At 47.5% G+C, this 15,129-nt stretch overlaps 1 protein-coding gene across 2 annotated transcripts in view; it reads right to left on the minus strand.

Moving 5' to 3' along the window:
- Positions 1-3,963: 3,963 nt before the first annotated feature.
- LOC144169176 (coiled-coil domain-containing protein 149-like) overlaps positions 3,964-15,129 on the minus strand; it is a 37,675-nt gene continuing 26,509 nt past the window's right edge. The window contains exons 9-12 of one of the 2 annotated variants that reach the window (XM_077698211.1): positions 12,871-13,003; positions 11,070-11,155; positions 9,467-9,577; positions 3,964-7,405 (exon numbers count right to left, since the gene is read on the minus strand). In XM_077698211.1, the coding sequence (XP_077554337.1) occupies positions 7,179-7,405; positions 9,467-9,577; positions 11,070-11,155; positions 12,871-13,003 (557 nt within the window). In that variant the 3' untranslated portion in view covers positions 3,964-7,178. The remainder of the gene's footprint in view (positions 7,406-9,466; positions 9,578-11,069; positions 11,156-12,870; positions 13,004-15,129) is intronic. The other variant, XM_077698210.1, reaches the window with a different exon arrangement.

Genomic DNA, 15,129 nt, shown 5'->3' on the forward strand with positions numbered 1-15,129 from the left:
CCAGGAACCTGTCCCCCATCTGCTTCACAGCCCCAGTAGCCAGGGATGGGCTCTAGCTAAATTTTTTCGCTATTTCATCCCAAAAGTTTCGTAGGGGGCTTTACATCATGTTGATGCTTATACGTGGAGCCTGCCTCCACCAGGAAATTGGTATCCACAGCCCGCATCCTGAATTCTGTTACATTTGTGAACCATGCCATATTGTTGTTCTCTCTACAACATTGTAGTTAGGGTCACTCGTTATAAAGCTTACACTTCATTTTAACTGATTTTCCTTACAGAGTCGAAGCGGGTCTGCGTCATACTGGGTGATTCGTAATTGCTGCGGCACAACACAGGCCAACGTTTTCCCATTCTAATTTTCTCTCAGAGTAATGTAAACCCCACATCACGAATGTGCTGGCTACATGGTGAAAAATCACGTATGTCATGTTTTGCGTCTTTATCGTACACCTATTTCTGCGTCTTAGACCTACAGAGGTGTTTCACACTTCTAATTATTTTGCCACCTTATATTAACTAAAAGACATAAGAAATGGTCAATTTAATGAGCTATTGCTAAGTAAGCTGGCAAATTCTCGTGCAGGATGCAACAAGTAAACAAGTATGCTAAAATGGTCATACGTTGACTGTCATGAACAGAAACAAACAAGCATAAACAAAAAGTCAGTACATTCTGGTGTGCTGACAATGATTTTTTTACTCCATCTGTGCAACTGTAACGCTTTTCCTGAAAAAACCGTGACCCGCTACTTTGCCTTGTTTTGCCACACGGGGGTTAGTCAGGCAGGAAATCATTCACATTTACGTCTTTTCCGCTGTAGTAAAACTGTGCAATTATTCAAATTCAAGCCCCTTCATTGCATGTTGCACGTACACTGCAACGACGCTTACTGATGCTGTAACGATGGTCACCTGCATTATTTGTTGCCTACTGTATAAAGGAGCCATGAAGAGAAAACACAAGTTTGGTTCATTCAAAAGATTGCCTCATCAGAATCATACTGACACCACTTTTAACGTAAACTTCTCTCAAATAAGCTATATAATTAGGCAAAAAGGGAATGGCCATGCGACCCACTTGCTCATTTGCCGCAGCAGAACCTATGATGTCATACCAGACAGCTCTGCGATTGGCGGAGGGCAGCAAAAGCAAACGCAAATTAGGTGGGGCATATAATCTTGCCAAACGAGCTATTTGCGCGTAAATGTAGGGAACATTTTTTTTAAAGCCTCAAGAATGGTGCGAAAAACAGTGGAAGTTACGAAAGCACACGTAAACATAGAAGTACCGATGTGTACTGCTGTTTGTACTGCGCGCACTATGCTTGGTTTAGCTGCACAGCACTGCGGGGCTCTGGGGTTGTCTCAGACGACACTGGCCGATTGACGCAAGCAACTAAGTCTTACGTGACCGTATTTGTTGAGCGAGCACCATGTTTCACGAAACAATTGTCTCCATGAACAAAACAAGCCAGGTACAAATACGTTCACAAACAAACCAAAGGCAGAAAACGGCTTGCCGCAGTGTGGTGGCACCATCTAGGTTCACTAACGGTAAACAAGGCCCTGTGATGTCATTGCAGACCACGAAAACACGATTTAGCGGTAAAATCAAAATTTTAACTTAAATGAATTAACTTCTCAGTGAATAAAGCATCGTTGGCATTCAGACAAGCACTGGGGACACTATAAAACACGAAATCTTTCGAATAACACAAACTTGTGTTTTGTCTTCATGGCTCCTTTTAACAAAAAACCCTATGCTAAAATTAAAGCTCCCAGGATTCATTTACTGTACAGCAAACCCTCGTTACAACGAAGTCGCTTTATTCAAATTACTTCGTTTATTCAAGAATGCAGAAGGGTTCCAAGCTGGGCTAGTTGGAAAGGCATTCTTGGATAAAAACCTGCGCGAACTCAGATGAAGACAAAGGAAGTGAAACAGCGGCTGTCCTTGTGTTTCACTTCCTTCGTCTTCGTCTGAGTTCGCGCTGGTTTTTATCCAAGTATTCAAGAGTGACCCAGCCCTAACTAAGCACATGCATTTCAGGCTAAATTTCTGGAATCGGGTAAATAGCTCACTCTGCTTAAGCGAAATAGCAAGTTGTGAATGCGTGTTTACAGTGGGGCCAAGAGTGTGCGAGTTCCCGTTAGCGGCTGACAAGTTACCCCAGTTACGAATGCTGAAATAGTAGGCTTGGTTCCTAATGGCCCTGATGGGAAAGGAAAGCTGATGGACACAAACAGCCTCGCAAAATACCACCTGTGGCACAGGCAAAGGACAGCTCTTTGCCGTCCCATTTAGCGTTGCCACCTGACCGGTTTTGGACCAGCCCGACCAGTTTTTTAGACAGCGGGCCAGTTGCCGGTCTGTACCTAAAACCGGCCGACATTGGCCGGTTTTTGGCCATCATGCTGCGGTTATTTTTGGCCTTTTGTAAGTGTAAGTACATGTACTACAACAACCAATATGTGTCGATAAGCTGTGCAAAGAAACGCGAACAGAGGAAATGCGCGGCCGAGCACGATTCCCGAGATGGAAGGGGACCAAAGGGAGGAACAGCGCAACGAAATGCCGCCGGTTCGATCAGAAAGTGCGGTTACTCTTCAGTGCAGCACATTCAGAGCAATAGCCAAAACCTCAATCGCCTTCAGTACAAGCGTTACGCTGCTTTCTCTGTAGGGAAAAGCTACGAGAAATGGCGTTGCATGTAAATAAAAAAAAGGTGGCGTCTTTTTTTCAACACAAATTCAACCTTCTACTCACCCCCCCTCCTCAATCTGAATTGCTGGTTTTTTTTTTTTCGGGAAAAGCTGGCAGCCCTAGTCCCATTCAATTCGTCATAACGAAGGTTCATCCCGCTGACAACTTTTGTCTTTCAAGGTGACGGCGAGTTCCTGGTGAGCCAATGACAGCGAACGAAGTTGGGGCAAGTCTCCCATGCTGCCTCACTCGATTGGTACAGGTACCAACCCTTGCCTGGGTCAGTGTCTAATATGTGTTGCGTATTATGTTTTAGGCGTGGTACAAAAGCTGCTTGGTGCCACTCTGGGGTCCTGCTTGTAATTATCGGGTTGGTGTTTTTAATCTTCCAATTGTGTTACAAGAGTACCAAGCTGGTACCATAGCAGTTTAATACCAGCTGGTCCTCAGTCAGCTTTTACAATTTAGAAAACTGGTACCGGCCGGTAGTCATCAATTGTCAGCAGTGCTATGCATTCACTTTTCAGGTATGCATTTAACAGGTCTGGACAAATAAGCCAGAAGCCGATTTATCTGTATTTTGATGACCTGTCGGGGAGTTGGTAGACAGATGCAATGCTAAATGCAATGTTATTGCCTAAAGTGCTGCTTTAAACGTTGGCTCCGACTATGTATGCACAATCAGGCACATACATGCTGGTGCGCATTAACACTAAATCAGTGCACTGCATCAACCATATTAATAGACATGAGCGTTTGTTGGTTAAGCAACAGAATGATTAGTTTGTGAACCTTCCGTGTCTAAAAGTCTAAAGCGAGTTAGCAGTTGTGTATTAAGTTGCATAATAAGCCTTTCACCAGAAGTATTGACAGGCAGACAAAAGTATTAGCGCATCATCTAGTTATTTGCGCCATCAAAATGAATACTTTGCCATTTTGAAAGTAGGTTACTCACCTCTTGTTTGGACTGAGGGAAAATTTCATCAATAATTTCAACTGGTATCGTCTACTCCATATCAATATCCTTTTTTACAAGTTTAGATCTGAAGAGTTACCAGGGCAATCTATTCTCTCTGCTATCAAAAGTGTTGTCAGCTTTGCACAAGATGACAGTTCTTTTAGCGGTGAAAATATACACAATAACAATATGGCAACAAAACACTGTTGCCGTAAACGACAGGCACATATTATGCCGTTGGTCAATTAAGTGTAACAAAAAGGTTTGGGTTTGCTTTTTTTCTGAAAGGACCAAACGGTTTTCAACAAAGAGACAATTTATTCAGATAAAAGGACTAGAGAATCGCATACAGTGTGCAAATTGCATTCGTAAAAAAGACTAGATGCTGTTCGAGTAGCCACAGACTTGGATGATCTGAACCGAACACACGAATCAAGTAGGAGGCATGTATCAAAGCAAGTTGCATTCCAGCGGTCTTGAGGTTAGCTAGAAATGAAGATGGCTTGCCAGAATACAATGCCCAAACATTTCAACAGCCTGACCATTGCACAGATATTTCAACAGTTCGCCTTCTGCAGATGGATTCGATAGCGTGCAGTAAAGTTTTGTATCAACACTGAGTACACCAGCAGATCGAAAAAATCTGGATATTTACAAAGGCCTCAGAAGTGCCATTACAATGCCTGCAGAAAGAAAAAAAAAATTCCAATGCAATGGCTTGGTCAACGCAACAGTCATGCCTCTGCACAACGCGCCTACATCACAGCGGTAACCTGTGCCGTGATGCCAAGATTTGCAAGATTCGAAAGCCCATAGATATTTGCATGCAAATACTGTTCTTCACCCAGCGCTAGTTCACACACGCTCACCGACACAGTAACAGCTGGCCTGATAACAAGAACTTTGCACAGATAACAAACAACCACCACCCAGCCTCCCAACATTTTTTTTTTTTTTTTTCACCATTCAGCACTTGCTCATGCTCGGTGGTATGGTGGCAAAACTTTGAGGCTTACTCGCACTCCTGGCAGCAAAAACGACTGAGACTGACACGAGGGTGGGAGTGGCTGCACTCGTTAGACTATGGACTTGCTTGCTACACTAAGAGGGCATCGAGACATACAGAGACCACAATTGGCAGCTTAGGTCAAGGCAATGCTGGACTATGGGTCACTAACAAACATGCTACAGAATAACATTATTTTTTTACACAGAAGGCTATACAAGCAATAGCATTCCCACTGTCCATACTGTATTGATGCTTGTCAAAACTGCAGTTTTTTACCGGCAGCACTGCTTAAATCCAGTTGTGAGATATGAAAGACTGATGAATTCGATGGGGTCTTCCTAAATGACTAGATTAGATGGAGACAGTCGGAACAGAGCATGCAAGCCCTAGAATCTTGAACGTGTACTGATGCAGTCTTCTGGAAGATCACGTCAGAGACAGCAATTTCTTTCATCCAGGTACAATTATACATTTTCTACGCCACTTAGCAAGCACTCGAACTTATCTAGATCGTTGGGCTTAACCTCAGTTTCAGTAATCGTGCCAGCGGTTCCTCGAACTTCCTCTAGCCAAGGGCAGGAAATTATGCTAAGTCCTTTAAGTTGAAAGCAGCACAAAACAATTGGAAGCGTCAGTGGTGACCCAATTCTCCAGACAATGCTGGGCATGGGGGAGTTGACAAGCGTACTGGTAATCGAAGCACCTTTCGTACCTGTCAGGTGGTGCATTTTTGAACAGGAGTACATAAACAAGGCAATGGACTAGCACAGCTCATGAGAAATAGCACAACTTGCACACTAAGCACTCGAGGTTTGGTCCTCAGTCACTGTGCCTACGCAAACAAAATTTAAAAGGCATCACTGTTGTCAACTGAAAGAAAGAACACTGAAACAGTTGGGCCTAGATGAGGTAAAAAAAGGAGAAGGCGTAAAATCGACGACACAGAATAAAAACTTCACAATCCCTTCCTAACAAAGTTGAGAGGAGCTCAAAAGCTTTGTCCAATCCAAGGAAGGTGCGTCCAATCGATCGCCAATCCTCCAAAGACCCAAATTGCAAACGAAGATTGAACCCATGCGATTTTTCGCCCCCTAAGTAGACGCATCTACAAATGGTCTGAATGTATACCGATACGTGGTTTATGAGATAAAAGTGCTCTATCGTACTTGTTCTTCATAATCAGTGTGTTTGTCTTATCTAGAACCGTTTCCTTTTCGCGATTTCTAAGTAACCGTTTTGACACAGTGGAAACCCGGTTTCACGCACGCGACGTGTGTCCAGAGATGTTATCAGAGCTTTTCGGTCAACCAACCAGTCTATGGGGAAGTGAATTAGTTCTTTGACAGGACGCATCGGCCCCACTAAGAACGCTTTCGCTTTAAAAAATACAGGAGGACGCACTCGTTTTCTCTGATGAATCAAAACCGATTTGCCCTGCTTTTCCATCATGTGATGAGTAACCCACATCTATTGCACCACACTCGTTATCAGAACATGGTTTCTTCCAAACGCACCCGAATACCATGCTACGTGTGCAGCAAGGAACTGAGAACGGGGCGAGCAGATAGAGTTCCTTTTTTTTTTCCAAGCTGGCTACTTGGAAGTAAAGTCGCACAATATGATTTCACGGCTGATGATGTTGGCTATACTATGGTGAGCCCTGCAGCGTTGTAAAACAATGACTAGAAGCCCGTGTCACATAAGGTAGCATTAAATGTCATTTCAGCTGAATGACTCAGCCGAAAAAGCAATTACGAAGCAAACGCTAAACATGTGATGCAATGTGCGGGTGCCAAAACTTACTGTAATAGCATTTTCATGCCCATTCCCCCCAAAACATTTCTTGGCCATGTCGATTGAAAAAAAGAGGTTTTGTAACTCAAGTGACATTGATCTGCTACCATGTGACATGGCCAGTAGTTTAAGCTTCTCTTTCTGACAAGAAGTTCCGTTCAAAAAAGCGCATCAAGCAAACGTGATCAAACAACTCGGTGGCTCCACCTTCCAAATCCTCGGAGGGTGTATCCACATGACACTTTGTATCTGTTCCCAAGTGCTGCAGGCTTGGAACATCTTCCCGCCACTGTTGTCGTTGCCGCACCAAGGTTCCCATCACAAGCTCAAATCGAGGCTTGGGTAAAAATTCTCCACTCCCGACTCAAGTCTGAGCTGAGGACCGGCACCCTTCGAGCGCAATGAGACCCCCCAACAACAAGTCTTCACACAGTGGGCTGCCACTGGAGGGCGGCGGTCGCAGTAGTAGTGGGAGCCTCTCCACTAGAGAGCGACGCTCTGTGTCAGCACAGCACCAACGTTTCAACCACAAGCTCAAGTCGAGGCTAGAGTAAGAATCCTCACTCTGGCATAAGTCAGGGGTGGATAGGAAACCCCTGAGTGCAGAGAGATTCTCTTCACACACTGGGCTGTCGTTGGAGCACAGTGGCTGTTCTAGTAGTTGCTGCAGTAGCAGCGGGAGCCCCTCCAGTGGAGGGGTTCAGCCTCTGTCAGCAGGCCAGGTCGGCCACGGGAGAGACCACCGTGGCCGCGCTCTCCCTCCTCTGGGCCGCTGCCACCGCCGCACCCCTCTGGTGGGGGTGGTGCTGGGGGGAGCTGAGCTCCTTCATGGCGGCCGACAACAGCCGCTGCAGTTCGGGGGGAAGGTCCTCTTCCCCCACCAAGCACTCCTCCTCATCCCGGGAGCTCTCCCGGGAGATCACCGCGTGCCGCACCTCTGCGGAGGGGAAAAAGGGGGGGGGGGGGGGAGAAGGGGGAGAGGGAGACAGATGGTCAAAAGAGGGAGTGATGTGACACAAAGACTACCACACTAAAAGGAACTGTATGGCCCTGAAGGGAATTTATTTGACTGAATGTGGGGGTTAATGTGCGGACGCAACGCAGGCAATGAGGTGTGCTGTAGTGCAGGGCTCCGGACGAATTTCGGAATTTCGACCACCTGGGGACTTTTAACGAGTGCCGAAATCTCGTACACACGGGCGCCTTTGCTTTTCACCTCCATGAGAAAAGCAGCCACTGCGGCCGGGAATCGAGCCCGCATTCTTGGGCTCAGCAGTGCAACACCTTAGCCACTGAGCCACTGCAGCGGGCACTGAAGGGAAGCTGTTGCACTCTGGTGGCTCATGCCAAATGTGCCGCAAGCTGGCAGTTTGCGAGACACAACAACGACACAGCAGTTTGATTGCAAGATTTCTTTCACTCTCAGGCTGCCACTACTCGAGTGTAAGGAGCAGATACCAAAAGCGCACCAGGGAGGACGGTATCACATTTTCTAAAAAAAGCACTGCCACAAAATGTGCCAGTGTCTTTCATAAAAAAATAGGTGCCAAGAGAGAATCTCTTGGTAGCGCCAAGAGAGAATCGATGGGCACTTATGAACAGCGAAGCTGTTGTAGCTGGCCATAATAAGTGGTATGTAATGCGTAACACGCTAAAAGTACTAAGAAAATGCCAAGCGCTTGTGAGCACGTGCCTCGCAGTGACCACTGAGCGACCCCAGCACGCGCAATGGCTTTAACAGAAAAAAAAAAAAAAAAGAAGCAGAAGGCGAAAACCCCGAGCAGTCCCTTGCGTTGCCTAGCAACTAACAATGCCACAGCTGGCACAATACCTGCTCCACGAAACTTCGATGCTACTCCAGAAACGCCGTGCATGCGTCGTGCATGCACGCACCGCCGATGTGCCCCAGCTGTTGTCCAACTCTACCGTGCACGTAACGCTTGGCATGGGAAACACGACGATATCGATGCATATCATGACTACTACTATGTACTAGCACAGTGCAAGGCGAAGAAGGAACACGCAAGTAAACATTTTCAAACTTGCACAAATGCACGGTGATGTGTCCTTCAGTGCTCGCGTAGAAAGAAATCCTGCAGCTTCGACGTGGTTCAAGCCTTGCGTGACTTAGTGCAAGCTTCGCCAGTTTTTTTTCTGACACTTTAATGACGCTGAAAAACTATATTTGCCTCTTTCCACTGCATTCACGGCAGCATTAATATAATGAAAAAAACATACACACAACCACAATCACTCCATTCAGTGGGGACCGCATGGGTCCCCACGCCCACCATGCAGCGCCGTTACCGGTGCTACCAACGGGGACGACGCCTCGGCAGCAAGGTCGCAAGCGTGCGCGAGCCCCCTAGCGGCCTGCTCCTCTGCCGCCACCCTTCTCCCCCTCAGGAGACCCTTCTCTCCCAACCGAGGCGACTTGTGAGACAGGATTGCTCTGCTTAGGGCTTTTCTGCTAAGATCGGAAGCTGCACGGGTCGGACATGGGAATTCATATGTTTCCTGACCCCGAGATTAGGTCTGTCCCACTACAGGATGGACCTAGTCGGTGGCCACGGATGGCTAAACGAGCTCGTAGAGACTTCATCTCCCGCCAAAGATCACGACAGCGTGTCCAGTGCATGTTCCACATTTTGATCGAGCAATAAGGCATGGTTTGTCGACATGGCATGCCTCCGAGCACATCGCTGGGACCTCCCAGTGAGTCAACTGAACCCTCAGTGGTGTTATCGCGCCGCCGCGGTAGTGGGAATCGCAGCTTTGGTTCTCATGCTGTAGCTTGCTAGCCGGGTAATACAACCCATTTATAGCCACAACCCCCCCAATTCTTTGCCCAATATTTCAGTCAATCGCTCCACCTCGACGTAGGCTGCAGTTGTTATTTTATGCAGCAGAGTTGTGCTGGCACAAAATTGTTGCTAAAGAAAGACTTCGCCACCATTACCCTAGTATGCTGCAGGATAGTAGAGGGCAATGGCCTGACCTTTCTCCGGTGCTGCCTTGGACGTGGACAACTCCAGAGCCCCGTTCGTCAGTAAGCCAGGATCTTCACTGGAAGAGCCACTCCTACTCCCACCAAGTGGTTTCGACATATCTGAAAAGAGAAAGCGTGAGTGTCAATTTATGCTGGCTTTGTCAGACTAGGGCCCGCAGAGCCCAAAAGCAGAACTCGTTGTTGAACCAATTGGCCAAATCCTTGGCCAAAACACGCACTTTGCCCAATGAAAAACCCACATGAGGAATCGACGGGAGAGATGAAACCAACAGGACCGCTCTTGCCCCGTCAACCTCCCATGCCTGTCCCCGCATGCCGGGTTTACGAACGTTTTTGAACACCTCACACAGCCCTCATGGTATGGGGACAAGTCGTGTGAGGTTACAAAGAGTTGGCTTTTCTGTGTGGGCCTTTTGAGTCCGCACTGAAGCTGAAAAAATGGTGCCCAACATATGAGTCAATTTTACACACAAAGGAAAAAAAACTACTTTGCCTGGGCCATGAAGACAAAGTAGAAATTTTGTTCATCAAAAAGCCTGCTTTGCACCGATAACAGTGATGCCGATTTTATCACAAACTTCAAACACACAACTGATATATTAAAGAAATGATACGAACCAGTGGCGACTCCCTGGCCACTTTCAGCGATTTCTCTATGACGTCGCAGAATATTGTTTGTGCAATCGGCGGCTGCCAACCTACCTAAGCCACCTCCAAGAAATGTGACTGGGTGATTGTGGTGGGGCCTCTAGTTCCGTTTATAGGCATTACTTGAACGCTAACGTGCAGCGAACACACTGATAACGACATTTTTTGTGCTAGGCCATTAACACGTCACACCTGCCCATATGGCGTCACAGCAGTGCAAAATGAGTTATTCACTCTTTCCTGTGTTTTTAAAGGCGAAGCCCCGTAGGGTCTGGGGCTGTTGGCGTCTCCTGTCGTCGTAATTGTCGTCTCATGTAGTCACGGTTCTAGAACACCGGGAAACTCATTTACGCCTCATTTACGCCTCGCACTGGAACGTAACGTGTGCTAAAAAAAAACACCGGGACATTCTTTGTTGCCTAGCGCTGGAGCGCTTCGTTACGCGTACTAAAAAAAACACCGGGACACTCGTTTATGCCATGCATTAGAGAGCTTCGTGCTTCAAAGACAAGAGACTTTTACAGCAAAGCTGTATACCTCTGCCCCCCCAACGGTTTCATCTTTGTGGGCAAAAACGCCAAGGCGCCAAGAATACACTTATACACTGCATGCTTTGCCCCTCCCCAGTTGATTTCACGTCAATAAAGATTGCCCGGGATTTTTTTCAGCTGAAAGACTGTCTTTAGTGGCTGGAATGGATCTTAGCAAGTTATTAAAAGCTAGTTTTTTTTTTAACTGAACAGTGTTGTATTTTGTCTTCATGGTCTTATCGAGGGTGTTGCAGCAGCAGCAGGGCTAAAGAACCTCATCAGAGAGGGCGCTCAGATCACGATGACTGGGGAAGGATAGTGGTGTGAGCAGCCATGGCGGCATGAAAAGGATAAGCGCAGCAGTTGGCTGGTGTGCCCACCCTGTGTGCAATGAGTCGTCCGTGCCTGCTCACCTGTGCTGGAGAGCGGCATGTTGACCCGTAGGGTGCTGTCACACTTGAGCCGGGTCTCCAGTTCCGTCACACGGTTGCCCAGCACCCTGCGAGTGATCAGATGCACCCAGGGCAGTTGTTCAAGAGACGCAATTGCAAGCATCTCCCTCCCAATGGCTTTGATGATTGATGATGATTGTGGGGTTTAATCGAACCCGCGACCTCGTGCTCAGCAGCGCAATCCCAATGGCTTTGGCTCTACATGTTAGCAGGACAGGGCTTTCACAGAGAGAGAGAGAGAGAGAGAGAGAGAGAGAGAGAGAGAGAGAGAGAGAGAGAGAGAGAGAGAGAGAGAGAGAGACCAAAAAATATTGTCATTTTTCTGCAGGCATAAATTTCAGGGGGTGTTCAGACACTGCAACACTCCCCCCTAGCTATGCCCCTGGATCACACCCTGCACGCGGGAGATAAAGAGTTGGAATTTTTCGTACTCTGCCATGTGGCACCCATGTTTTTATCCGATAAATTGGGGACGCAGGCCTGGATTTAGGAAGTTCCAGCTGCACGGCTTGCTTAGTCGAAGGCAGCAGCTGTGCCACAAAATACAGTAAAACCCCGATGATACGAATCTCATGGGGCCGCAAAAAATATTTGTATCATCCAAAATTCTTATGAATCAACACAGACCGAAAATTGAGCACCAAATATCCATGATGTGTTTCTGCTTTTTCTTAAAGGGGCACTGACACAAAAATTTTTTATCTTGTTTTTTTGTTGTTGTTGTTGTTGCGATAAGCAGCTAATGACCTATTTATGACGTGTACAAACCTCATTTGCTTCAGTGCACGACAGTTGTTTAATTAAAGACGTTTTTAATGTGGCCAGTTTCAGTTTCAGCAAGCGCCGCAAAAGGCTGGATTTTGTATAAACAAAGCTACCCACGTGACTGCCGCATGGATATCGCAGAGCAGAGCTGGCGTAGCACTGTCGATTCCACATCGGCGGCAGTTCCTGCAAATGCCCCTATGTACTGATCTCGTCAGCCACTTAATTATATTCCAGCCGTAGTGGAAGGCTCCGGATTAATTTTGACCACCCGAGGACGCTTAACGAGCGCCAAAATTTCGACACACGGAGGGCGTTTTTGCTTTTCGCCTCCATCAGAAAAGCAGTCACCACAGCCAACATTGAACCTGTGTCCTTGGGCTCAGCAGCACAACGCCATAGCCACTGCAGTTGGTGCTCTTCAGGGGAAGACAGTGAACATTCTCACAGGGGGGGGGATAGGCGGCAAATGTTCCACGAGGCAGTTGATGTTCCCCTTTCCACACCCACACCCACCCATGAAGGCAAGGGGGTGACATTAAACCTTATGTTCTGTTTTCTTTCAAGACAGTTCGTATGCGACTGAAAACCATGCCCCTTCCAAAATCAGTTTTCTGGCCGTTGCCCCCTTTTGGATGCACAGTGTTCAGGAGGGATACACTTAAGGTAAGCGTCCCTGTGCTGATTGTGTGTGGCACTGGCTGGCGGCCACCTCAGACATATTCTGCATTTCGAGTTTGCCAGTCGCACGACAGCGCCTGCTCACCTGGTCGTACACCACAAAGGCGCTGCCTTTGTAAGGAACTTCCACAGTCTGGAAGCATCTTCTACTGATGCGTGAGTGAGCAAAGCGTGTAGCTAAGATGATTACAGACATCCCACCAGCAGTTTACTAGTGCGAGTCTTCCCTGCGCATAGCATTGGTGGCCTTCGCGAACGCGGGCGACGAACGAATCTCGTGCGAAGCTTTCGTCCCCTCCCCAGCCCCAGTCCTCACTTGTTGGCCTTGCGCTGGTGGGCGAGTGCCAGGGTGCGGTCGCTCAGGGCCTCCAGCAGCAGGGACACCAGGCCCCGCATGTCGTTACCGGCTGAGCTCAGGTCCAGGGAGCTCTCCCGCAGAAGCTGCTGGACTGCAGCACAGGGAGAGGGGGAGAGAGGAAGGGATCTAGAGGGCAGTATAGTCTGTTGTTGGGAAAGTTGGTACACAGCTGTGGATGTGGAACACACTGCATCGTGAAGGTAGATGAAGATTAAGAAAGAACATGAAGACTAAGAGAGAGCTAAGACCGCTTGTCTCGTATACTCTCTGTCTCTGTCTGCCTTCAGGCTGTAATGTGTTCCACAGCGATTGAGGAAGCAGAAGACAAGGGGAAGGATGGGCACCCCTCTTCTGTTTGCAGGTGGCACCTCAGAGGATGCGACTCTAAGGAACGAGTTCTGCTAGCATTCACTCTTCTGTGTGGGTGCCCCCCCCCCCCCCCCCCCCAGTGCATGAAACTGCTTACGTCGAGTGACTGTAAATGCGTGTTAAATTCAACGAGGCTTGTAGTCTCTGGTACGACAGAATTGGAGCCCATGCTGGAATGCTGTAGTGACAGGTGCAGACTTAGGACCCAAAAGACACTGACTCTTGTGTATCACTGACCGACGGCTGCCTTCCTTTCCCGTCCCAGTGAGCCACAAATGCACCGCCAGGCAGTAACAGATTTATGAACAATTCGAAAGTAGCACTGCTCATCCCTCTTCGCCACTCTCTGAGGTGTCCCCTCCTCAACGGGTCAGCCTGGATCTGCCTCTACTCTTGGGTTCATTCGAGTTACAGCTGTGCGTGCCTTTACATACGAAGCAGAGCAGCACGGGCCCATACTGAGCAGTGCTCCCTTCTTGTCTGCGTACTTTTAGTACTTATCAAACATGCTGATACAAAGCTTTCAAACGCTGTAAGGACTCACCATGCGTTCACTTTGGATGACTAAAGGGGCTGTGCAGGCAAAATGCAACTTGGTTTAATTTGAAAGCGCTAGCCTTTGGGGACTCACTCAGCTCCGCTGCAGCCACATAAGACACTGTTCTCACCAAAAAAAAAAAGGGAGAACTATTCAAAAATCTGTAAATTTCGCGCTATATAACGTCAACAGCGACACGATGGGGGAATACTAAAAACAATCAGGCTGCGTGATCAAAAAAAAAAAAAATCAGAGCCCCTTTTAAGAGAAAGATGGTTAAGACATGAAGCTTTTCTCCCACACAACCTGAGTCAAAGTCCGAATTTCGAACTGCTTTGACTGTGTCGGAACTGGCGCAACCGGTTAGATGTCGGCTTCATAACGCGGGGGACCCCGGTGTGATTCCGGCCACGGGAAACGTTTCCTCCTTAATAAAGGAGCCATGAAGAGAAAATACAATTTCGTATAATTTGAAAGAACTAGGAATCAGTATCTCACTCAGCTCCATTACAGCCACAAAAGATGTTTTTTTAACGGAAAAAAAAAAGCAAGAAGTATTTAAAAACTTTCAAATTTTGCGCCACAGTGAGACGTGTTATGAGCAAGAATGACGTCGTACGGGCCAACAATAAAAACATAATTTTCAGTGCGTTAACTGCACGCTAGCATTCAAGTGATGCGGTCAAATGGAACTAGAGACTAGAGGCCCCATTACAGACGTCCAGTCATGTGTCGTCGCGACCGGTCAGTTAGGCGGCCGCCAATCGCGCAAACAAGGTTCCGTGACGTCATAGAAAAGTTGCGGGAAATTGGCTAGGGGTTTGCGACTGCTCCACACGTTTTCTTTAATATCTCTCATCATGACCATCATCACGTGCCGCTTGCGGAAACCCACTGTGTAAAGTTGGCTTTCCTGCAGTGCGTTCCCACTTTTAAATTTCATCAGCGAGGCGCAGAAAGCTTCACTTTAACAGTGGCCCCCCCTACAACCGCAATGTCGTACTTCTCGGTGGCAGCTCTGGTCGGCACCGCCAATAGCACAAAGACCCTACGACATCATAAAGCCCCGCGAAAAAGTGGCTGGTCAGCTGCCACTGCTTCATCTGTTTCCTTAAATAACATCTTGCTTTCTTTTTGTAAATTTGTGTTGACACTGGTAACATCATTATCGAGGCCAAGTGGTAGTCTTTTTATAAATGAACAAAACTTGTACGTTGTCTTCAAGGTCTCCTTTAAGGCAAAGCCTGCGAATGCGCAGTTCATGAAAGGATGCGCTGTTCAAGTAAGGCTGCCACGTTCGCTATGGTCCC

This window comes from Haemaphysalis longicornis, unplaced genomic scaffold (genome assembly GCF_048455015.1).
Source record: "Haemaphysalis longicornis isolate Haplotype H1 unplaced genomic scaffold, Haemaphysalis longicornis Haplotype H1 scaffold_2, whole genome shotgun sequence".
In the NCBI taxonomy this organism is placed as follows: domain Eukaryota; kingdom Metazoa; phylum Arthropoda; class Arachnida; order Ixodida; family Ixodidae; genus Haemaphysalis; species Haemaphysalis longicornis.